Below are 27,100 nucleotides of genomic sequence, written 5' to 3' on the forward strand. Positions count from 1 at the left end.
CAACCTGTTAATGAATATCTGTTACCTGGTTTGGTTTCAGCAGCCGTGGCAAGCTGCTGCTCTGCTACAGGCATTCTCACAACGTGATCACAAAATGATTAATCCTCATAGCACAGTATTTTCTGTAGCAGACGCTGATATTATAACCATCGTTTGACCTCTTACAGCAGGAAATTTATAACTTGTGGGCTGTTGCATTAATATAAGTCGCCTAGCTTATATAATTCTCTCTGTCTTGTTCGTTATTAATGACACACTGACTCTGGCAGATGGGGTTTTTATTAGTGGAAACATCTCTCACTTACAGGCCTTTTGAGACACCTGAACACTGTCAGTGTGAGGTGTTTGTACTGAGCTGTTAGTACACAAATGTTTGTGTGTGTATAAGTCCTAGAGGATATATATTGTTATTACCGTCACAGTATTTATTGCAATAATTAAACTAGCACTGTATAATGACAAAACACTACAGTATAAAATAATGTTTTCCTTCATCCTCAGTGGAAATGACTGGAGAAGGGCAAGCAGAGAAGGACAGATGCTCATTGGAGACTTGGGTTCCGTCTGCTCTATTTGCAGATGAAGCATTATGCTAATTGAGTTATTATAATTTCTGCTGAATCTTCAAATTTACATGCGGTTAAGTTTGTGGGATGTTTGTCTGAAAAACATTGTGCATTGTGCAGGCTTTCATGAGAACAGTGTGTGTGAATCACTCCTGTTTTCTTTGTGGTGTAACTACTGATGCTGTGTTTATGGACAACAGCGATGAAATGACTCACTGTCAGATTCCATAAGAACCAACAGCAATTGTTATGAAGGATGACGACTAGTTTAACCAATTTTTGCAAGTAGTTTTATGCACGTTTTTGACATTATATCCTTAATATTTTCTTCCAGTTGTTGCTTCTAATATATGTAGCTCCTATACCAGGTGTATTCAAACTTTTTTCTCCACGATCCCTACTTCCCGAAAAACCTGGTTGGTTCTGTTTCCCCAAAATAAATGTCATTTAAACCACCATGACCCTGACCAGGATAAAATAGTTACTAAAGATGAATGCATGCTTGCAGTAAATATGTCACACAGAGCCAAATGCTTTATATTTACCTGTAGTTAGGGAAAAAATAGTGTCTGATGCACATCTCTACTGAGATAAATCTGAGGAATGATGCACCTCATCTCACTCATCTCTGTCCACTTGTTTTTCAACATTCTGTTTTGTATACAACCTCGCATTCTGACCTCTCTAGTTATCCCTGTTTGACTAAATAATATACATAAATGCATGTGATAGGACAAGCCGCAATAGTCCAGCGGTCTACCAGCTGATGACCCCTGCATAAGAATATCTCATAAGTATTGGTCAGAATCTTTCTGTATCTATATCAAGTGGAATATGTCCAGTTATATATCCAGAAACAAGTCCAGTTCTGTGTTTATACTCAGCATGTGTGCCCATCCTTTTCTCACTTCGGTCTCCTCTTCAGGAGGTGAAATGCATGCAGTTGGGTTAAGGTCTGGTGATTGACTTGGCCAGTCTAAAACTTCCCACTTTTTCCCCTCGATGAAGTCTTTTGTTGACAGAGTGTTTTGGATCATTGTCTTGCTGCATTATGAAGTTTCTCCAAATTAGATTGGATGCATTAGTCTGTAAATTGGCAGACAGAATGTTTCTGTAGAGTTCTTCTGCTACCGTCATGAGTTCTATCATCAATAAAGGTTAGTGAGCCCGATCCAGAAGCAGCCATGCAAGCCCAAGCCATGACATTACTTCCACAATGCTTGACCAGTGAGCTTGTATATTTGGGATCATGAACAGATCTTGTTTTTTCTCCACACTTTAACCTTTCCATCACTTTGGTAGAAGTTTGGTAGAGGTTAATCTGGCCTTTCGGTTTTTACTCTTGATGAGTGGTCTGCGTCTTATGGTATGGGGATACCTTCACTCTTGCACTATGGAGGTTGTTGGTGATGTCACTGACTCTTGTTTTTGGGTTTTTCTTCACAGCACTCTCGATGTTTCTGTCAGCAAGTGCTGTTGTTTTCCTTGGCTGACCTGTTTGATGTCTGGTTGTTAGCCCACCAGTGGTTTCTTTATTTTTCCGGACATTTATAGCTATTGTATTGACTAGGTCCAATGCTTGTGCAATGACTCTGATCGAGTGCCCCTCTTTTTGTATTTGCAAAAAAAAACAAAACAAATTAAACAATTTAAGTGGACTTAAATTACATAGATAAGGACATTTTAACCTGGTGAAATAAATAGGTGAAATAAATATGGTGAAATAAAGGTGTAATACAAAAAGGAGACATAAATATGTAACATTGGCATACATGTCTTAGTAAATCTGAAACAGAACAGTTGTGTCAGTGGTATGCTATTCCCGTCATCTCTTATTTCCACTCCCACCTGCCATGAGCATCCTAGAACATGGAAAGTGCTTTTTTGACTTTGTTATCATGAGAATTATGAGAATTGCTACTAATCAAGGCAAACATAAGCTATATTGTGTTTTATAGCAATAGTATAGCACGGTTATTGTCATAAAATGATTCAGTGGGACAAAGCATTGATACATATGCATGAAAACAGAACGGGAGGATTCGTTGATGACTCCCAGGCACTGGTTTACTAAAGGTTTTCATGTGAAAAACATGCGAACTTGATGAATTGAAAATTATACCTTGGCAAAATAATCATTAGGTTTCTCAAACTTAGGACTTATTATTGGCATGGCAGAGTTAGATTCATATACCAGCAGCATTTACACAGTCTTTGGAAAGGTTTTCATTTATATACCTTATGAACAGTACATACTGTATTGTAGTGTCTGCATTGGTTTATTGTATGGTCATGTTATATTTTGAATCTCTTCGCCTCAAACAATTAGCACAGACAAAAACCTGATTTAATATCCTTCCACATATTTTGCATGTGACATTTTTCACATACATATTCTTTGTCAATCATCTCCAATTCCTAATAACCCTGCACACAATCCCATTGCATATGCAAATTATCTGGGTTCTTAGTTGATCAGGGCCTCCATGTACCAAACTGATTTTGAGTCTTTTTCAAATTAAAATAAAGAAAGTTCATACAACATTTAAACAAACAAACTAACAAACAAACAAATGAGCACACTCCTTGTTGAATACAGTGAAACTGATTATGCAGCATGAGAGAGAGAAAAAAATCTTTCATCCATACATGGGCAGAGACATAACCATTCATGAGAAATGCTTCTCATTGGTGCTGGGTGTAACTCCTAACTGATGCAAAAGTGCAGCAGCATGTACGTGTTTACAAACTGCTGAAGTTCAGCAAACCCATCTGTCACCACAGCAAGTCAGAAGTGAGGAGTACAGATTTAATTTGATGCTTGACTACCCTTCTTAAAACCCACAAGGAACTATTTCTCAAGGTCTCTGCAGTTTGGGCCTTCCAAATAAATATGGCTGCCGTGGGGGCTCAGTTTGGCAAGAACATCTTCCTGAACATTGTTCAATAAACTAGCAAAAAAGGGCTATGGAATAAAGCTAACTGTGTTTACCTAAAGCTCCAGCTCTGGGGTTTGAGTGTCTGACGGTTAGATGTTAAGAACTGTGCAAACATGCCTTCTTTCATGTGCCCTTTGGCTGGAGAAGAAACGGTGTACATTTTGTCATAATCAGAGTTGGGTGTAACGCGTTATTGTAATCTAATTACTTTTTCTGATAATGCAGTAATGCAGAGGTTCTCAAACTTTTGCAACTAAAGCCCCCCCAAGCCTTCCCTATCATGTGGCATGCCCCCTCCCCCATACTGGAGGAGACTACAGTGCATCCGGAAAGTATTCACAGCACTTCACTTTTTCCACATTTTGCTATGTTACAGCCTTATTCCAAAATGGATTCAATTCATTATTTTCCTCAAAATTCGACAAACAATCCCCCATAATGACAACGTGAAAGAAGTTTGTTTGAAATCTTTGCAAACTTATTAAAAATAAAAAACAAAAAAAGCACATGTACATAATTATTCACAGCCTTTGCTCAATACTTTGTTGAAGCACCTTTGGTACCAATTACAGCCTCAAGTCTTTTTGAGTATGATGCTACAAGCATCAAATGTGGAATGAAATGTGGAAAAGCTAACATCACTGAAAGACTATTTGGCAGCGTGGAAACTACTGCCAAATGTGTCTCCATGGGTTCTGTCTACCATAGAAAAGGGCTACCGGGTCCAGTTCAGAGCTCGACCCCCCGGTTCAGAGGTGTGCTCACCACAGTTGTCAGCACAGAGCAGAGCCCAATGTTAGCGCAGGAAGTAAGTTCCCTTTTGGACAAAGGGGGAATAGATCATGTACCCAGTTCCCTAAGGGAGGCAGGTTTTTACAGCCGTTATTTCCTGGTCCGCAAAAAAGATGGGAGTATGCGGCCAATTTTAGATCTGCATCGTCTGAACCGTACTCTTCGGACATACAGGTTCAAGATGCTGACGCTCAAACTTATCGTGCCACAGATTCAGTTCGAGAACTGTTTGTGATGATAGATCTGAAAGATGCATATTTCCACATAGGAATATCGCCCAGTCACAGGAAGTTCCTAAGGTTTGCATTTGGAAACAACACATACCAATTTCGGGTTCTTCCCTTCGGGCTAGCTTTATCCCCTTGCACCTGCACAAAGTGCATGGATGCTGCTCTGGCTCCCTTGCGACTCCAGGGCATCCGTGTACTAAACTACTTGGATGACTGGTTAATTCTAGCACGACCCAGGGAACAGGCGGTTCAACATCGAGATGTTGTTCTTGCCCACATGAGGAGCTTGGGGCTCCGGTTGAACCTCAAGAAAAGTATGCTTTTTCCACTGCAGAGGGCAACTTTCCTAGGGGTTATATGGGATTCTACTACGATGGGGGCGTTTCCATCCCCAACACGCATAGGATCGATCCTATCAACTTTGAGCAAGATAAAGCTAGGTCTGGGCATCCCCTCCAGGCTCTACGAGAGACTGTTGGGCCATTTCATCTACATTAACATGGAGCTGATCTGCAATCACTAGTTCACATACAATTTTATTCAAGTGCTTAGTGTCGCAAGACAATAAGGGGTGGAATTCAAAGGGTAGGGCATTATTATTTAGAGAGATGGATACTTTAAAAACCAAGCCAGGAGCTGGATGGGGTAGCAACATGTTTACACTGGAATTACATCATTCATATTTCTCAGGGTACATATGGGATAAGCCAAAGGCCAAGGAAGATGCATTATTTGAAGGAAATTGAAAAATGCATTCAGAATATTGCACCTCTTGCTATATAGGCTATTTACTGTACAATAAATGGTCAAAAAAAAAATCTGTTGCACTTGAACATGTTTGCTGAGACATAAAAAGTGCAAAACATACATTAAACAAGTTCTGTTGGCAAGCCCTGCCTGCACAATTCTGCGAGATGAGGTTAAAAATTCAACCATCCCAAGCAGAATAAGGAAAATTTCCCCTGTCTATAAAATACAAAACAGAGCCCTCAACTTCTGGATACAATTAAAAATGAATAACAAAGAACCTTGCATTACATGTTGTTACAGCTTGCTCTTAGCATGGCTATAGCAGCATTCGCGTATACAGGCAGCAGTTCACCTCCAAATTACAAATGCTTTTCCAGACCTTCAGCACCACGACTCACCTGGAAAAAAATATACAGATCATGTAACAGCATGTCATGGAGCTATGAGAGAAATCCTCACTGAATTGATCAGTAGCCTCTGACTATCAGGCACAGACTACAGTCTTACAAAGACTTACCACATACATCTAGGGAAAGTCGTTTTGTCTTTGAAAAGTGAAAAGGACAGAGTGTGGTGTGTTTGGGGTTTTTTTTCTCAATGTTTGTGAAGTCAAAGCTCGTAAGCGAGGAGTCAAAGTTTGTGAGCCAGACATTCCAATGCAACTCGGTGGATAATGATAATGAGTCTTTATTGATCACATATACATTAAAGCACGGTGAAATGCTTTTCTTCGCATAAAAGGCTTTTAAGGCCTGAAAGAGCAGTGTAATTTTCAGCTAATTTCTACTGTTATCCTCACCAATTCAAATACAGGTTTAAATGTCTGTATCTTGAATTGCGCCCTAATCCTATTACCCAATAAATCTCTTTTACTTGTGCTAACTGGAAGCAGGTCAGTCCAGTGGTCTGTTGGAGTGTGCGTCGATAATAACCCTCACTGCATGCTGGTATGAAACGATGGGGATCCAAAGATGGATAGAGGGGTAGAGAGATTCATATATATTATGAAGGTACCACTCCTCCAGAGGCAATGGATGTTATCTGGCCTAAACTAAATTTATCTAAGGATTAATGAAGGAATGAATGAACAATCACAGAAGTGTTTAGGATATCGCCTGTTGGAAGGAAACACTTGGACAAGTGATGTTAATTGGATAGAAAAGTGCATATATGTTGATTAATAATGTTTAATGCTACACCACAGGGAGAGAAACAGGAAGGAGATATAGAAACACTTCTTCCTTCTGCCAGACCTCAATGCAACATTTCAAATGCAAAGGGCTTGATGCAGATGGATGGGGAAGAGTCCATCCATCCATCCATCCATCCATCTTCTACCGCTTACTCCTTCTTCAGGGTCGCAGGGGAACATCGGGCACAGGGCGGGGTACACCCTGGACAGAGTGGATGGGGAAGAGTAAGCATGATAAAGAGAGTGGATGAATGAGTGTGGGTGGCAGCATGGGGGAGGAGATCTGAAATTCATTTCCACCGATTTGGTGCCTTAACAGGGTTCTGGTACTGCTGCTAAATTATGTAATACCCCCTGTCTGTGACCTGTCTGGATCTAGGGAAAGAGATGGAGACAGTGTGTGTGTGTGTGTGTGTGTGTGTCTGAGTGTCTGAGAGAGAGAGAGAGGGAGTGCATAATCTGCTATGTCAATTGAGCCTGATTTTTATTGATGATTGAATGTTCCTGACCATGTATGATCCATCTGCTAAAACCCTGGAATGGTTTCTCAACCTCCCATCTTATTCATATTCTCATTCTCTCGCTCTCGCTCTCTCTCTCTCTCTCTCTCTCTCTCTCTCTCTCTCTCTCAGAGCTGGTGGCATAAGGAGGACCTACACAATATTAGGCAGGTGGTTTTAATGGTATGGCTGATCATACATATAATGGTATGGTGTACATACATACATACATACATATATACACACATACATATATACATACTTTTTCCACACATTTTTATATACATTTCATGGGGGATCCTGGAGTCTATCCCAGGGAGCTCAGGGCACAAGGCGGGGGACTCCCTGGACAGGGTTATATACATACATACAGTACATACACTGATGAGCCATAACATTAAAACCACATGCCTAATATTGTGTAGGTTCCCCTTGTGCCACCAAAACAGCTCTGACCCATCAAGGCATGGACTCCACAAGACTTCTGAAGGTGTGCTGTGGTATCTGGCACCAAGATGTTAGCAGCAGATTCTTTAAGTCCTGTACGTTGCAAGGTGGGGCCTCCATGGATCAACTTTTTTGTCTAGCACATCCCACGCATGCTCAATCGGATTGAGATCTGGGGAATTTGGCGGCCAGGTCAACACTTGAACTCTTCGGTATGTTCCTCAAACCATTCCTGAACAATTTTTGTGGCAGGGCGCATTATCCTGCTAAAAGAAGCCACTGCCATTAGGGAGTGCAATGTGTGTTCTTACACCTTTCTGGGGCTGCACGATTATGGCCAAAATGATAATCCAAATTATTTTGATCAATATTGATATCTCGATTATTTATCACGATTATTAATTGATTTTAGTAACAGCATATTTTTATTGCACTTTCACATTTATTAAGTTTTCTCATGCCACAATATAAAACACAAGTAGGCATGAGAAAACTTGAGCTGGTCAATTATGACAGAATTTAGGAACATAGTGTGAGCCGTGACACATTAATATACCTTCTGATAAACTAAATTTAATATTTTCAGTTAATTTTACAGACTGTATGCAAAAAACAACCGTTAACCTGTTCCACCTTGTAAACAAATACAATAAACATCAATGTTCAGTCTTTGAAGTCTGCTCGTCTTAAATATATTTAAAGCTGCACTATTAGACATTTTCCACTGTCATGGTTCTGGGCTGGAGACAGTTCTCGAACCGCTCTGCGTATATTGTGTATATATCCAAGTAATCTCATATAGGATGTGATTGGGTGAGTTCATTTAATCGTTAGATGGGAAGCGCTTTAGTTTAATAGTGTTCATTACTGATGCACCGATCAGGATTTTTACAGCCGATACCGATCCAGATACCAATCTTTTTTTTATTGTTTAAACTTTAATCAGGAGGTCATAAACAGTTAAATGTAAGCTCTCTGCTCATGGTCACTGTTAATTGAGTTAAAATAATAGATTAATTGGTTAATTAATAGGTTAATTGATAAATAAACAAGGATAAAATATTTATTTTTTAAATATCTTGAAAACAATAAAAACTCCTAATTAAAAGTAGACTAACACAAAACTGATCCATATTAGGAAAAAGGCCAATAGCTTTTTAAGGAAATAGCTTACTAAGTTTAATGTCAAATTGATATTAAATGCAACCCATAGTAATTAAACATGATTTCATTTCTCATTTTATTTATATTTTATGAAGTTATTATAATATCTATTTTTTTATATTAAATTATTTATTTATAACTAAGCACATTTTCTGTCTTTACATTTTAGTAGTTGTATTTTTGTTTGTTTATCAGTTTTAGATTGGTTCCCCCAGTACAGTGTCCATGTCTGCTGATAAAATCAAAACATGGAAACTGGAGTTGACTTTTCTAGTGGGTGCCTACAGTATGACCTTTGCACCTTCGCATGTGCAAATTCGGCATGCCTAATTCTTGCTTATCTCATGTGATTCAGATTCCCACACTCAGTGGAACAGTCTTGAAAATAGGTTATAAAAGCTCAGTGACCTAGCAATTTTCATCATCATTATGGTGAAATCAATTTTACTACTTATCATATGATATTAAAAGATTGTTTAGCCTTTCTTCTAGGCATATTCACCTTCCCTCTTTCACCTTGTCATAGTTAAGAATAAGGACATTGTGTAGTAGAACACACGTCTGTGTGTAAATAGGTCTGTTGCTCTCATTTGACATGATTAGGCGCTTCAGTTTCACACAAAAGTTCATGACACACTTGTGTACTTTTCAGGTCACTGTAATTAAGAAGCCACACAGTTGGAGCAGTTGCACTTATGATGAATAATGTATTAGAATGGTGTTAGTTGTCTCCAGCATGTCAATGCAGCCCAGGTCTGAGAATTTGATGATAATCAGTAGACTACCAAGCTAGGGTAAAATATTCAGTTACTGAGAAAATGCAATTAAATTGTATCAAATTAAATGAACATCACTGAGAACTCTAGGAACAAATATGAAATAGAAGAGTCAAAAATTATCCAAAAAACGAGGTATGAAGTGAGAGGCGCTCCCATAGTATTATGCTAAACGTCTCGTTCCCTTCTCAGGGAACAGGGTTACATGCGTAACCCAGACGTTCTCTACCCAAACCTTCAAAGAACTTATTTTTTCTGACATCATTTAGTTCCATAATTAATTCACACTAACAAGTCTGTAAATACATGCTATGCTAAATTAATCATTTGAAAAACTTAATTTGCTTAATGTTTCTGTTTTCACATGTTTTTTTTTACTGTCTTTCTCTGTCTCTTTTGGGGTATTTTTGTTTATTCTGCTTATTCTGTATTCTCTTTTTTCTTTTTTTCTTTTGTTTGCTGTTTGAACTCTGTATGTGTGAATTTGTAACAGAATGTATGAGTGGGCTGTAGGCAACTCATAGGAAGTCATGTGACGCAGTAGTTTTCAAGAGATGACAAACAAACAACAGTAGCCAGTTAAGAGAGTTGAGGGTATTTTATTTATCTTGTGCATGGAAGGGTAATGGAAGAGAAAGTTCAAGGTTAATGTTCCATGCAGGATTTGGTTTGGTGGACAAGCATTAGAATGAGTTTTGACTGGGGAGTATGAGAGGGAAACAGCAGAATGTTCCAGAGCGGAAAACAAATTTTGCTCTGCATGCCTTGTCTCTGACTTGCTGCTAGTCCTTCTCTTTCACTCTGGTTGCTGTGCAAGGTACTGAAGGTATGTTACCAGTGTTCCAGGGATGAAAGGTTCTCATCTTACCACCCTACTTACTGCCTGAAAAGAAAATCTACAGGTGCCTCTCAAAAAATTTTAATATCATGGAAAACTTAGGTTTTTTTGTCTGTAATTTAATTCAAAAAGTGGAACTTTCATATATTCTAGCTTCATTACAGATAAAGTGAAATATTTCAAGCCTTTTTTAAATCCTAATCTTGATGATTACGGCTTACAGCTCATGGAAATAAAAAATCTAGTATCTCAAAATATTCGAATAAAGAATTTATAATACAGAAATGTCGACCTGAGAAGAGCTCCAATCAGCTAATTAACTCAAAACACCTGCAAAGGTTTCCTGAGCATTTAAAAAGAACTGGACTTTTACTCATTGGTCCAAAGTCCTCTTTTCAGATGAAAGTAAATTTTGCATCTCATTTGGAAATCAAGGTCCCAGAGGCTGGAGGAAGAGTGGAGAGGCACAGAATCCAAGTTGCTTGAAGTTCAGTGTGACGTTTCCACAGTCAGTGATGATTTGAGGTGCCATGTCATCTGCTGGTGTCGGTCCACTGTGTTTTCTCAAGTCGAGAGTCGATGCAGCGTCTACCAGGAGATTTTAGAGCACTTCATGCTTCCATCTGCTGATAAGCTTTATGGAGATGCCGATTTCCTTTTCCAGCAGGACTCGGCCCCTGCCCACAGTGACGAAACTAGTAGTAACTAGTTTGCTGACCATGGTATTACTGTGCTTGATCGTCCAGCCGACTCGCCTGACCCGAACCCCATAGAGAATCTACGAGAGACACCAGACCCGACAATGCAGACGAGCTGAAGGCCGCTATCAAAGTAACCTGGGTTTCCATAACACCTCAGCAGTGCCACAGGCTGATTGCCTCCATGCCACGCCGCACTGATAAATAAATATAAATAAATAAAGCTTGTCAGCAAATGGAAGCATGAAGTGCTCTAAAATCTCCTGGTAGACGCTGCATCGACTCTCGACTTGAGAAAACACAGTGGACCAACACCAGCAGATGACATGGCACCTCAAATCATCACTGACTGTGGAAACGTCACACTGGCCTTCCATCAACTTGGATTCTGTGCCTCTCCACTTTTCTTCCAAACTCTGGGACCTTGATTTCCAAATGAACTGCAAAACTTACTTTCATCTGAAAAGAAGACTTAGCACGGTCCAGTTCTTTTTGTTCTTAGCCCAGGTAAGACGCTTCTGACAATGTCGCTGGTTCAGGGGTGGCTTGACACTAGAAATGCGACACTGCAACATTTCTGTATTATAAATTCTTCATTCTAATATGTTAAATATTTTTAATTCTTTATTCTAATAGTAGATACATCTAGAACATTTTTTTTTTTTTTATGTTTGTTCTAATACAGCCATCCTCCATCACAAATGGAGACAAGAAAGCCTACAGAAAGGAGATCAGAGCACTGTCAGGGTGTGCTAGGATAATAACCTCACTCTCAACATCAGCAAGATGAAAGAGATGATAGTTAACTAAAGTAAGTTGCATGGAGGAGAACACATCCCTATGCACATCAGTAGAGCTGCAGTTGAAAGATGAAGCAGCTTCATGTTACTTGGTGTACACATCACATACAATCTTACCTGGTCCCTCCACTCGAACACAATATTAAGGTCTGCACATCAGAGACTTCTTGTTGGAACTCGAGAAGTTTGAACTTGCCCCTAACACCACTCCCTAACATCTATTGCTGTACCATAGAAAGCATCTGGTTGCATCATTGTAGGGTACAGAAGTTGCTCTGCCTTCAGAAATGTTGAGAACAGGAGAACTCATCACAAATCACAGTGTCAGAGGAAGGCTAGAAAAAAAATCGGACTTTAGTCACCTAGCACAGAAGGTGTTTTCTGTTAGAAGATACTAGATGTTCCAGCCACCAGGCTGAAAAACATTTTTTACCAGCAGTTCATCAGGCTACAAAATATCCTCTAGTTGATTCCACTAACAATTTAGCACTAAATCACTTTACATGTCCATTCCATCGATTGTCCCTTTATACTTTACTGTCACACATTTACTTTAGTGCAATGTTTTTATTTGCTCTTGTTTCTTTTTGCTCTATGACAGTTACTATAAATCCTCACAAATACTCCATACCTCCCACCTTCCTATGCCAGCTTTATCGTATTTTGTATTTTATATTGTTCTCTGTTGTATTTCATACAGTTGTTTATACGAGTTGATATTTGTTCTTGTTGCTCTTGTTTTGTATATACAGTACCCTTGTCTTTTGGTGTGTTTGCAATGTACCAGGCTATTGCCATCTATTATACAGAGTGTGTTCTCTGTCATTTTATTACCAGAACTCATTTTGAACTCATCTGTTGTATAATGGTGGCAATTGTAAGAGAGTTCTTTGCCATGAGGTGCCATGTTGAACTTCCAGTGACCAGTATGAGGGAGTGTGAGAGCGATGACACCAAATTTAACACACTTGCTCCCCATTCACACCCGAGACCTTGTAACACTAACAAGTCACATGACACCGGAGAGGGAAAATGGATAATTTGGCCCAATTGGGACATTTTCACTTAGTTGTGTACTCACTGTTGTTGGCAGCGGTTTAGACATTAATGGCTGTGTGTTGAGTTATTTTGAGGGGACGGCAAATTTACACTGTTACACAAGCTGTACACTCACTACTTTACATTGTAGCAAAGTGTCATTTCTTCAGTGTTGTCACATGAAAAGATATCATCAAATATTTACAAAAATGTAAGGGGTGTACTCACTTTTGTGAGATACTGTCTATATAAAATATCATTACTCAAAACGGTAAAAAAAAATCAAACTAGCACAGTGTGTTGAAATGATGTTAAATATGAGCATTATAGTCTTAATGATTACAGTAGCAGTATTTAGGTAGAAGTCGATTGTGTCCAGGGGAGATTACTCACTAAGGAAGGGCTGAGAGCATGTTTCCAAATGGTCATTATTCCATGTAAAGGTTGGGATGTTTGTGTAGCTGAGGCAAATATTCACAAAAAGAATTAATTATGATAGAGACTGTGATTTCCACTACCACCTGAGTCATGCTGGCCTTATTGTTGGTTTCCTCTCAGTATTAGGCCACCGTTTGCCCTGTGCTCACTGAGTGAAGCCTATGACCTAAATTTATCTTGATGTTAGCATTCACTTGTCACACATACACCCACTCTGACAGTTAGCAATGATGAAACAGGATGTCATTTACAGATGTGATCGTACTTTTTAAAGGTAGTCTGAGTTGTCTGGTAGGGATTAAACCCTTCTTGTGTGATGGGTTACCACCTGACTGTACTAAAATGTGACACCCTTGTCCACACTTTTGCTCCTGATTATCACAATTTCCTCAGACATCGTAAACAGAAAAACATTCATTCATATGCAAGAAGTACCAGTTTTATGAATAATCTATTTATAGAGCAACAGTAATATTTCTTTCTTCCCTTTTGTCCAATAGTTCAATGGGACATTTCTCCTCAAGGAAAGTCTGTGGTAATTCAAGAATCTGAATGGGTGTTCCAAAAACACATAATATATAAATATTGATATATCTTTTGAGCATAATTTGCTAGATGAATAACTTGCTGAATATGGCAAATAGTGTATTCATTGAAGTCTTGGAGCGGAGAGTTCCTGTATAGAACTATATTGTTTTGACAGACAAAACTAAACAGTCTCACAGATTTAAGACCGGCAAGATTCTAAATTTATTCAATTGATTTTCAGAAGTCCTAACAGGGCGTGTTGATTTATGTTGGCTTATGGAGTATTCATTAACACATTTTAATTGTATTTATATGTTTATATATTTTGTAAAATCCCAAAAGTGTGTGTTTTTCTATATTTTTTTTTAATTAAAGTTGAGATAACTGTATTGCCCATATACAATTTTGAATATGAGTTATGAGGGATATTATTTATTTTTTTAAGCTTTTGGCTGAAGAACGCTATTGCCGAGAATTGACATTGTGAAAGCTGTTTAAGCAAGCAATTATTCACATGTGCTAATGATCTGGAAAAATATGCTGTTTCAGAATTGTCGTATCTATGCCCTTTCTTTGCACATTAAAATGTACTCCATTGGTAATCAGATCCAAATGGACGAGACTGTACTCAAGACCGATATGTCACATTGGCCAAGATTCTGTCCCCTTTTCCTTCACACATCCCCTTCAACACTTTGGGTTTTGCTTGTTTTTCTTCCACTTTTTTGTGTCTGCCTGTTTTGACCCCAGCCTTAGATTCTCAGACCAATCCAAACAGTATGCACTTGCATTGTACACATTTCTCTTGCACATTTTCAGCAGCATAACCATAAAAATATGAAAAAAAAGTTCATAAGACAAATCAGCCCTTAAGAATGAGCATGTTTAATGAGCATCTTTAGCACTAAATACAACAATCATTCCTATTCAAATATTATACTATACAGCTTTCGTTATTTAATTTTCTGCTCCTTTACTAAATTCTTTGATGAGTCTGTAACTCTTACATCATTAGTGTTTAATGAAAATAAAATTAATGTGCAGTAAATATGGAAATTAATTTTCAGTATAAAATGATTGTACGTGGTTTATCAAAGCGGCAGTATTGACAGAATATAAAATAGCTGTGAATGGAAGAGGAAGAGAGGACGAGCACTGACAACAGTAATGAGATGTCTGCTGGCAAGAGGAAGAAGAAAACACATGCTGTATGTGTCATCATTTGTATATATAATATCTTGCTGTTGTTGCTCACCCTGAGACTTACCTGAGACTTACCCTGAGTCTTACCATCCCCACAGTGATGCATAGTGGCGATAGCATCATGCTGAAACATAGGCTTGGTTGCTTCTGTGATTAATCCCCTCTTTACCTCGTCACTTTGTTGTGCCAAATACTTTCCATTTATTTATTTTTTTAATAGTGGATTTAATGGTGCTCTGTGGGATGTTCAAAATTTGCGATATTTTTAAAATCAAACCTTGACTGATACAGTTGCGGTCGGAAGTTTACATACACTTATCATGAACGTGAATGTCATAATATTGGGCTTTCAGTAATTTCTTTGAACTGTTGTTTTTCTGGGGCAGAATGATTGTATAACATACATCTAATAAAAAAAAAAAAAAACAAGAATTTGGTTCACAAGTTTTAATTTATTTGGGGTTTTCTGTAGTCAACACAAGGTCAAAATTATTCATACAGGGTCAAAAATATACACAAAAAGCACACCTAATATTTAGTTGAATGTCCCTTAGCAAGTTTCACCTCGAGCAGACGCTTTTCATAGCCGTAAACCAGTTTCTGGCAGAATTCTGGTTGGATATTTGACGACTCTTCTTGGCAGAATCGGTCAAGTTCAATGACATTTGTTGGTTTCCTGGCCCTGACTCGACTTTTAAGCACAGTCCCCAAATTTTTGATATGGTTGAGATCAGGACTTTGCGAAGGCCATTCCAAAAGCTTAACATTGCCTGTTTTATCCATTCCACAACCAGCTTTGATGTGTGTTTGGGGTCATTGTCCAGTTGGAACGCCCAATTGTGTGCACACTTCAACCGTCTGTCTGATGGTTTGAGGTTATGCTGAATAATTCTAAGGTAGTCCTCCATGTTCATTATTCCATTCACACTGCAATACACCAGTTCCACTGGCAGCAAAACAGCCTGAGAGCATAATGCTACCACCACCATGCTTAACAGTTGGTACAGTGTTCTTTACTCCTCCAAACATACCTCTGGTCATTGTGGCCAAACAACTCAAACTTTGGCTCATCTGACCATAAAACATTCCTCCAGAAAGCGTTTTCCACTGCATACCAAGAACACCCCAACAGACCTGCCATTTTGGAGACGTTCTGCCCCAGTAGTCTAGCCTTCATAATGTGGTCCTTGCCAAAGTCACTTTTATCTTTACACTTGCCACTTTTTCCCGCTTTCAACACATCAATTTCGAGAACTGGCTGTTCACTTGCTGCCTACCGTATCCCACCCTTTGAAAGGTGCCATTGTAACAAGATACTCAATTTGATTCACTTCACCTGTCATTGTTTTTCATGTTATGGCTGATAGGTGTATATATATATGTATATTATCAATGTTACAAAGCTGTAGCTAAAATGCATGTTAGATTTACTGAAATAATTGGGACATTTTTAAAAAAGGATCTATTCTCCCAGTCGTGTTGACAGATATTTAATGATATTAATTGAGAAATGAGAATTGAATAACCTTTAGACTTACCAGAAGAGTTCAGTCAGTACTATAATACATTTGTCAACAATGTACAGTAGTAATATGTTTGACTGTAAAGGCAGTGTTCAGAGTTTGGTGAGAGCATTTCAGGTTGTAGTATTAAGCTGGTTTGATTGATTGTTTGTCTGTCTGTCTCGAATTTCATCTAGGAACCCTGTGGTGGTTTGCTCCTTATTATTGTTATGGAGATTTTCTTATAATCTTATAAATCTAATAATGGATTTGCTTCTTGCTATCGTGTCTGTCTGTGGTGTGAAAAGCTTCAATATAAAAAATTCAGATATTACGAAATGTATGTGTTGGCTTTATGCTTCTTCATTTGTGAATGCTTGTTTGTAAGAGCTCTTCTTTGTTAAAAAACCTTGGAAGTGGCATGCTAATTTTGACATTACAGTAATTCCTGATGTGTTTCACATCTGTAGACAGTGGAAAATGTTCCAATGCTTGAACCTGAAGTACTATAACATAAAGGATAAGGCTTTTGTAATGAAACTTCACATCAGTGTATTGAGGATGTATTGATTGTTGATTTAATCTCTGTTTTCCATAGACAAATGCAATGAAGCACTAGCCACACCCCTTTCCCACAGTGCCTTCAGTGCTTCCTCTGTGTTCACCACCGGATATGCTCCTGGATATGCCAAACTGAACAGAAGAGGAGGTGAGAGCCCACACACACACACTTATACACACACATACACATACGGCTTGGTAGGCCCCTTGGCGGGCTCAGGCGTGAGCAGGGTTTGGTGGGCCGCCTCATCGGCCTCAGGCAGGAACATGGCTGGAGACACCCATCATGGGTTTCACACTGGGGCTCAGGAGATGAGGTTGCCACATTGACCTCTGGCTGGAGCTTTGTAGGAGAGACCACTTCGTGGGTCTCAGACTGGAGCTCTGCAGATAAGGTCAGCACGTTGACCTCTGGCTGGAGCTTTGCAGGGGAGACCACCTTCTGGGTCTCAGACTGGAGCTCTGGAGATGAGGTCACCACATTGACCCCTAAAAAGCCACTGGGGGAAATACATGGAATCCAAGGCTGGCATTGTCATCCCAGTATAGTTCCCCTCTATCCTTCCTGCTGCATCCATGGGGCGGCAGTATTTTGTCACGTAACAGGGATAGAGACGGGTGCAAGTGCAGATTACGCTTTTATTAACGATAAAAGGCAGACAAGTCCAAACCCTAAGACAAGTTTAAGGTCAAAACAGGCAAGGTGTCAGGCGATTGGCAAACAGGGTAAACGATGCAGAACAAGAATCAGAAACACAAAGACGAAAACAGGGTCAAAAACCATGGAACAAGAAACACAATGTTCAATGGCTTGGTATGGGTCTGATGGAAAACACAGAAACACACAATACTTTGCCCCGAACAGAAACACACGAGGGGTTTCGATACTAAATGTAATCAAGGGTAAAGCATAAACAGCTGAGACACATTAGGAGCCAATAACATAACAGGGGTGGAGACAGGACAGAAACCAAAACAAAACACACGTGTAACAGTAAACAAAGTCAATGTCAAAAACCCGGGAAGTGCATGCTGTCGCGCCAAAGTCTTAGGCACCATATTTTTTTAGGACAAACTTTGTTGTAGATTTTTATTTTATGACCTCTACATTATCGAGTCAGTACAGAAACATTTTATATTTCCAAAGATTAGCTTTCCAGCACAAAATTAAATGTTACAGAAAAATGTTTGTGTGTCAGGAAAGAAAGCAGCGTATTAAGTGGTAAGAGACACTTTTCAGACAAAAAAACACAATGATGGCTGCTGGGTTTTGTTGCAAAAATAAGAAGCAAGTCCGACAGAAGAACCGTGGCTGGTTCTGCAAGAGTCTCAGTAAAAATTACATCTAATTTCCTTATAAAACTGCACTAATTCGAGCTGAGAATAAAGCAAAGGGTCATCACAAGAAATATTGCCTTTGTTTCATTTATTACTGTTTGCTGCTCTTTATAGTATTTTTTTAATGGAGAAAAATTTAATTTAATTATTTTTGAAGGCATCTTAGCATTTCTTTGCATGTCCCTATATATATATATTCTCACTGTTATTCATGAGGTAGGTTCTCTCAGACGTGTGGTATGGATCAGTTGTATCAATTGCTGCTATCACAGTCAACAGTTTACAGACAAATTGTTTGCTCTAGCTTTTCCACTGTTTTACTCTGTTGTTCTGTCTAGTTGATGGAGACTATACTCTGCATTTATACTCCTGTGTATTTATTGTATTGTTTGCATTCTACTCCCACTGCCATGTATCTCCACTTTATGTGGTCTTGTGCACTGCGCCACAGCATTGTCATGTGTTGCACTATGGTTATGGCGAAACATCATTTTGATCATTTCGAATCGAAAACTTTCACCTTGCAAAAGTAATCGAGAAAATCCTTACTTTTCAAAATAATATAGAAAATCCAAAAGACTAGTAGTTAAAACAGACCTGTTTGGTAGTTTTAAGAGGGTTTTTAAAATTCAAGCATCAAGCTGTCACCTGCGGCCAGAGAGGAGGCGTCTTGAACCAGCAGGTAGGACATGATGATTCCCACCTTTGTCTTGTTACCGCTAGTCCACTTATTTGTGTCTCTTTTTGCCTCCCGTGACTCTCGTAATGGGCGAGAGAGAGAGTGTGACATAGCTGGTGGAGATTGTGACGTACATACACACACACACACACACACACACCCATACACACGCTGAGGAGATTGAACTTGATGGAGCCAAACCCGCAAGCCAGTGAAGGACCCCGTTTCTGTTGAGTTTTCCTGTTTTGTTTTTTTTTTTTGAATTTTTTGGAAGTGGTTCGGCTAAAATTCCACCTGCCTCTCGAGTCTTCCACGCCCTCACACACTAAGTTCTACAAATACATTCCATCATGGTTTATTAATTACTTAGTAAATGTGTTATTAACTGTGTTTGGAAAGCATATATTATCTACCATACTCATTACTTTACATGCTTGGTATCCGCAAACATGAGAGCTTTATGTGGGTGTTTTATTGCTTTTTAAACATTCAGCACTTGGTCACTTCCCTATATGACCGTAATTTTCCTCGCCTCTCTTCTTATTCAGCGGCACTTGGAGGCATCTATTTTGCGCTAGCTCATCTGTGAGATGGAGCCTGGAAGAAAAAGGTCAAAACCCTGTCGAGTGTAACCCTGTTTGTCCCTCACAGCTGGAGAGGGAAAAGGGAGTGGGAGGGGAGAATGAGAGACAGACGGTCAAGCAGAATAGCCAGCTAGTGGGAAGCTAATGAGAGGGAGAGCTGGGAGGCATTCAAGGTGAGGGGGGTTGGCAGAGGGGGAAAGCAGACGTGAGCAGCATTCAGGCACAGAACAAGGTCTCTTCTGAATACCAATGTGGCCATGCATGAAATTGGGGTGTTAATAAGAGGCACAGACCCACTGATCCTTACACTTCATTTTCCCTTTCATTCCTTCCCTCTCCTCCTTCAGTAGTCATCCAAAATCCACATCAATTACCAGAGAGAATTAAATCTTCTTAGCCTGCAATGGAGAGAGAGTCGGCCATGCAAAGAATTTCTTTTTCATATTTATTGTCCCTGATGTAATAACTGTCATATTCTTCTTCTGAATACACTTCTAATTTTTATAAACCTAAGAATTAGCATTATGTAGACAAATCTTTGATTTATTGCAAGGGAGTTTATATATAAATATATAATAAAATTATTATTATTATTGAGCAACATTAACCAATGGTGGATGTCTGTGAGTCTGTGGGCAGAAGGAGGCAGTTAGTGCTTTCCTTCAAGTGTGTTCAGCTGCTCTGCGATGTATCATTAACATTTTGAAAAGATGTGGTGGCTCGTTTCATTTTTTTTTCGAAAGAAGCACGTACTGTACTTGCCTTCACTTCATCTGAGAGCCAGATGCTTGTGGGTATTTGACCGATTTAAAAAGAACGGCCAAATAACCGATTTAAAAAGTTCAAATACATTCAGGACAGGGTTAAAAATGTGATCTTGCACTTGGATTAAATCTTAAGTAGTGCCACATGCTGACCATGAGTAAAACTCAATACTACACTCTTGAGTGGGCAGATTCTCGTAGGTAGGTAGGTAGGTAGGTAGGTGGGTAGGTAGGTAGGTAGGTAGGTAGGTAGGTAGGTTTTTGTTCTGTGTGAAGTAACACTTAGTGTACACTTACCTGAACTTATCAAGCCTTTGATTCTGTGTTTTGTCATTCTAGTTTTGATCTTGGCTTGTTTCTTGGTTTTTGGATTTTTAGATTTTTAGATTTACCCTTAGGCGTGTATCACAAAGATGGTTTCGGTGTCTACTCAGCTAAGTGTGCGTCAAGTTTGAGCAAACTCTGTTTTTTCGGTCTCAACAAGGTGGATTGGTTTTTAGAAGATTTCATCATCAAAGTAACACTACACAGCTAACCTGCTCCAGAGCAGGATTTATTCTGGGTAAGAGAACTCAAACCCAAATTAGACCAATCAGATTTAAGCAAAGTGATTTAAACCCGGCACATCTAAGTTAACCCTTTAGTGTTTTAGCGATGGTTGTCATGGATGGATGTCGTGAAAACTGCTAACTTTAATTAACCCAGGTTGGAAATTTTTGTTTTTGTCAAAACTTACTCAGCAACTCTGGAGTTTTTCAACTCGCTTCATGAGACAGGGCTCTTGTGTTGTTGTTCGCTGATTAGCCTGTTTCTGTTGTATTTTGCTTCTCGTTTTGGATCTGTTTGTCAGTTTCCTTTAATAATCTTTAAACTACATTTGCATCTGTCTCCAACTCTGACAAATGACAATTACATAATTTTTCTATAGTTTCACTGTAGTTACTGAATATACTGGATTCATAATAGTAACCTAAGACCATTAATTAGTAGGCTTATCAATAAACAAAAGAATCACCCATGAGTTCTGCGGGTTAATGGCGACATTGCAGGAGAAATATATATGCTTTCCGATTATGCAATATAAAGCCATTGCATTTTTGGCTTTGTAGGTGCTGGAGGCTGGTCACCTCTGGACACTGATCATTATCCATGGCTGCAGGTGGACCTGGGCAGCAGGAAGCAGGTGACTGCCATTGCCACTCAGGGCCGATACAGCAGCTCGGACTGGACCACACACTACCGGCTACATTACAGTGATCTGGGCAGGAACTGGAAACCCTACCATCAGGATGGAAACATCTGGGTAAGTTCTGCACTACATTATTTATGCAACCCCAATTCCAAAAAAGTTGGGACAGTATGGAAAATGCTAATAAAAACAAAGAAGAGGGATTGGTAAATGTACTTTTACAAAAAAAAAATTATTTAACAAATATCGTATTAAGACACGCTATTTGATGTTTTACCTGCTCAGCTGCACAGTTTCTTTTTTAACGTATAATAAGTTTCAAACACAAGATGAACCTTTTTTTTCAGTCTAGTGTATCTTCTTGTGAAAAGCAGTGTTCAAAAGCTTGTTTCTTTCTTTGAAGGCTGGCACACAGAAGTGTGCATACATAATGTGCGGAAAGTGCGGAGGGACAGTCAGATTGCACCTTTTAAGATTCTAAAGCTTGCAGCCAGATAAATGTACAAAAGAAATCAGATGCTCTTAGCCTTGGGTGAAGTCTGTAAATCTGAGACCAGCAAGTATGAGACCATGTTAGTTCAGCAGGCTGAACATTCTCCATTAGCTGGTGCTTTTACCCAGACAGTTTTTCCCATGAAAACAAATATAAACTGTTGATGTACTGCACTCAACAACTGTGGCAAGCAGAGCTTCTCGTCATAAATAAAGAGCTGTCAGTCATCTATAAACAGAAATATTTACTGCTTGTTTAATTCTAATTGTTTCACATTTATTACAACATCAAAAGTTAAAAGCAGTGTGACTCCCACATGTGTACATCAACATAACAAAAAAAAATGTTCAGGTGAGTCAACCCATTACTCTACTCTGCATAATTTCAACCAAGGTGTGGAGATGGGCACAGACATAACAACAACTGTGTGTGTGTGTGTGTGTGTGTCTTTTTTGTTTTTGTAAGCCTATTTACTTGTAATGTGCAAATTGCATACTCCTACATGCATAATCTTGCATAATGCTTTTAAAAAATTGCATACTCTTAATTGCGTACTCTAAACTAAACATGCTAAGCCTCTTTTAGATATAATATACTCAGCAAAAAAAAAAAAAAGAAATGTCCTCTCACATTCAACTGCTCTTATTTCCAGCAAATTTCTTAACATAAGTAAATATTTGTATTAACATAAAAACATTCAACAACTGAGACATAAACTGAACAAGTTTCACAGATGAGCAGAAATGGATTAATGAGTCCCTGAACAAAGGGGGATGGGGGTCCGTATCTGGTGAGGCCACCAGCTGCTTTAAATACTACAGTGCATCTCATCCTCATGGACTGCACCAGATTAGTCAGTTCTAGCTGTGAGATGTTCCTCCACTCTTCCACCAAGGCATGTGCAAGTTCTCGATCACGTCTGGGGCGGACACATGGTTACATGTGGTTTGCCATTGCAAGGACGATCTGCTGTCTTCCTGTCTCCCTGTAGCACTGTCTTAGGCGTCTTACATTACAGACATTGCAGTTTACTGCTCTGGCCACATCTGCAGTCCTCAAACCTGACTGCAGCAGGCCTATGACATGTTCACGCATTTTCACGATCAGTAGAAAGGTCATTTTAATGTCCGAAGTTATTGTAACTGTAACCTTAATTGCCTACCCCCTGTAAACTGTTAGTGTCTTAAGGACTGTTCCACAGGTGCATGTGCAATAATTGTTTATGGTTCATTGAACAAGAATGAAAAACATTGCTTAAACAATTTCCAATAAAGATCTGTAAAGCTTATTTGGATTTTACAAAATTATCTAAACTAAATTAACTAATTAACTAAGGTTTATGGTTTATGGTTATGCTGAAAACAGCAATGAACTACATTACCCATTAGCCCCAGCATGTCACATGACCGTGTGTCATATCCCACTGATCACTCCTGATCACTACTACACTAGAGCAGCTACTGGAGAAAAAAAGAAATATAGTATATATTGGTGCACACTGGTCTGTCTAATTAATTTAATCAGCTGTTGATTTGCTTGTTCTCTCCTGTTTTGCCTCTGTTCAATGCATCTGCAAAAGAGCATGATAGTCTTGTCCTTCAAAACTGCAAATGAGCTTTCGATTGAATGGAGGGTTGATTCTGAATGCACAATGCTGTACGGCTCTTGAACATTGCTTAGTGTTCAGAGTTGCAGAATTTTCAAAGCAGCTTAGAATTTGTTTATTGACACTTTATTAGGCTTCATCGTAGAAATAACTGCTTGAATCATACTTTCTGACAAAACAATCACTAGACATTCACTTAACGGGAAAATTTACAGATCAGGGAAGTGTAACTCAAACATCAATATCTATAGCAAATAAAGAGTTGATCTGAGACTTGGATGAATGCTATCTGGTATCCAGTAATGTAGGTGATGGGTACAACACCTACTCTATTGATTACTCTATTGGGTCACCTCTCTGAAGGTCAGGAGGTCAATAGATTTACTAAATGAGGCAATATGACCTTGAGCAGAACTCCCTGGATTCAGCTACAAGTTTACCCCAGTGTAATCTTCCCACCAGTGCATTTAAGTGTTTCTTTTGCTGAAGCAATTGCAAGCAAGAAGGTAAAGAAGGCAGAGATACTGTGCAGGCCAGGGTCCATTAAATATTGTTGGGAGGAAAATTTACATTTAAAGTTTTTTTTGTTTTTTTTTTTTAAACCAGGCAATACACAGATAAGTCAAGCCAGTGAGGTGAACAACCTTTACAGAACAACTTAGAGGCATACAAGGCCTGTCTGTTGGGGGTTCTTCAGAAGTGTTTCCTGAACAGTGGCTTCTGTTGGCAAATCAGTTTGTGGGGCTAGACCCACAGACACAGGCAACCTGGCTGAGGGTAACAAATCCCATCTTTCATTTGGGACAGCAGATCTACAGGAGGATAACCATAGGGTATTCTTAAAACTAGTGAACGCAGCAGTGGGAACCAAGGTTTTGCTGGCCATCTTGGTGCCACAAGCAGGAATATGTGACCTAGCTGCTTAATCCTGTACAGTCTGGAAATTAGTGGTTGAGGAGGAAAGGCTTGTTGGAAGTGTAAGAAGCATCCTGTCCCACTGGAGTGCCTGGCTCTGGCAGGGAAAACCACAACTAGTAATGTGTTGATTTGGCACAGGCAAAGAGGTCAAAATGTACCCTGCCAAACCTTTCTCAATGTTTGACTTTTGAAACCTTTGGGGTTTACCTTTTCTATAACACTTTTGTCCAAGCCATCTTCAGGTTGTCACGGGTGACTTATTTACATCAGAATGTATGCTATTAGTTAGTATGCTTTGGATGCTGTGATCATGAATTAATTATTTACTGCTCCACAAAAGTAAAACACCATAGTTACTCTTAAATTGACAAACATTGACTCACTACATTATATGCAATGAAAAAAAGGTTAAAGCACTACTTTTCTGACTACTTGTAGGCTCCCTCTCGGAGTTTTGGCTTCTCTTTTGATTCTTTTATAATAAGTCACAGCATTTTTGTTGTGTTCTTATGTTTATGTAAAGCAGATTTTACTGGTAAAAATGAACAACTGGGATGAAACTTTCTTTTTATTATCCATTGGAGTACTAATAAAAAAGTAATGCCCCTGGTGGTTACAAGAGGCCAAATAGAACTGTTTCTATGAACGGATGCCAAATGGTATGAGAACAAAAAACTGCAACAGGGCGAAGCTGAGAAAGCTGCATAATTTCAGGCTGCTGGTGAAGATCTACACACTTTATATCTCTATTGAAGTTCCCTTATGATAAACCAGATGTTGATGCTTTCTGTGTAGGGAAAACAGGCATCTACGGTGTATGGTTTGAAAGCAGGCCAAATGAACCCATACAGCTTTAATGTCTTCAGTGCTCTTGATGCTCTCAAGACATTCCCAAGATTAGAATTAATGAGTGAGCAAAAAAAAAACAACAACACTGAAATATATAATACCTACACTTCCCCTGCTAAGACAAAATATAAATTAATATTGATTAACACAAAGGTATATGTTTTAATCTCTTGGGCTTTAGTTTAAGAAGGTGCTTTAGTAAACCACTTGCCAGATGTGTCCACTGTATGTGTCTTCATGTTACCAATTAACACACTCTGGCCAGCCAAGGGTAATTCCTCAAGCTGAAGCAACCCATTCTGCATTTTGTATTTAAATTATTTTACTTTTTGTACCCTGCATTATTTCTATACGAAAACTAGTTCCATAACTGTGACTGAGATGCGTTTGGCTCTTTCTTTGCAGGTGTTTACAGGAAACTCCAACACAGAGAGTGTAGTGCGTCACGATCTTCAGCACAGCATCGTGGCCCAATATCTACGCTTCATCCCTCTGGGCTGGAGTGAAGAGGGTCAGATAGGGCTACGGATAGAAATCTATGGCTGCTTATATTGTGAGTTCACACTCTCTTAGCACACACTCCCTGTTTTCTCAGTTTATATTATCTATTCAGACTGCACATATGAAGCCCAGCCCACGTATTGAAGACACTGACTTGAACATCAACGGAATAAAGGCAGCTTTTATCTTGCATAATTCAGAATTGTGTAAATATAAGTTTTTAATTTATATCTAACGTTGTGATTTAAATTGAGTGATTCAGATTTAAATAGAAGAACTATATATATATATAAATATTGTTGTATAATGTTATCAGATTTAAATTCTATAGGGAAATGACCATCACTCAAGTCATTCTAATATTCTGTACACTGGTATGCTTGCCCTCTGGCCATTCTTGTCAACATTGTAAACCCAACTGCCTTGGAGGTTCTACAATCAATCATGGAACCATGGTTATATCCATAAAGTTCCATTTTACTCCTTTTACTTCTGGACCACCAGTTTAGTTCAGAACTAGTGGAGGTCAAAGTCATGATGGCAGATCACAACAGACAGTAATGGGCAGTGCAGATACCATTCTTTATTGAGAATGAGAATCATTCAGAGTGTTGATGCTTCTCTACACTGAGGATGAGAATCACAGCGCACATGGACTGCAATTACAATTAGCCTGCTAAATCTGTCAAAGGTAGATCTCCAAAGGTCACCACTTCACAAACGTCATAATGTGTGGCAAATGGCATTTAATAGAAGAAGGTGCCTCTTTACCTGCATTCAAGTATGCTTGCACAATCACTTCCTCAATGATCTAACCTGTCTTTAGATGACAAAGCCCCTTTATGGTGTTCTTGAAATCATACAAACAGCTGGTCAGTTACCCATCAGCTGGCAAGTCTATTCAGCCAAGTCTTGTTTCTGCCATGGGTGCTTGGGTAGTATGGCAGTATGATTGTTTCTTACAATTTTTTTTATATTTTTTAATTTTTTTTATGAGTTGGTTAGGTGTTCACGGAAGAGGTGGGTCTTTAGCTGTTTTTTGAAGATGGTGAGAGAATCTGCGGATTGAGGTCGGAAGTTCATTCCACCACTGAGGAACAGTTAGTTTGAAGGTTCTGGAAAGGGACCTTGAGCCACGCTGAGTAGGCACTACTAAGCGTCAGTCACTAATCGATCACAATGTGACATGGGTTCTCTTGGGCTGGTTGAAGACGAGG

The 27,100-nt window shown here is 39.1% G+C and overlaps 1 protein-coding gene across 1 annotated transcript in view; it reads left to right on the top strand.

Annotated features, from left to right (window-relative positions):
* LOC128599390 (contactin-associated protein-like 2) overlaps nucleotides 1–27,100 on the top strand; it is a 145,889-nt gene that overhangs the window by 30,426 nt on the left and 88,363 nt on the right. The window contains exons 2-4 of the mRNA XM_053610927.1: nucleotides 16,991–17,110; nucleotides 21,437–21,630; nucleotides 25,788–25,935. Of these exons, the coding sequence (XP_053466902.1) occupies nucleotides 16,991–17,110; nucleotides 21,437–21,630; nucleotides 25,788–25,935 (462 nt within the window). The remainder of the gene's footprint in view (nucleotides 1–16,990; nucleotides 17,111–21,436; nucleotides 21,631–25,787; nucleotides 25,936–27,100) is intronic.

The sequence above is a fragment of the Ictalurus furcatus genome, chromosome 23, assembly GCF_023375685.1.
Source record: "Ictalurus furcatus strain D&B chromosome 23, Billie_1.0, whole genome shotgun sequence".
NCBI classification, from domain to species: Eukaryota; Metazoa; Chordata; class Actinopteri; order Siluriformes; family Ictaluridae; genus Ictalurus; species Ictalurus furcatus.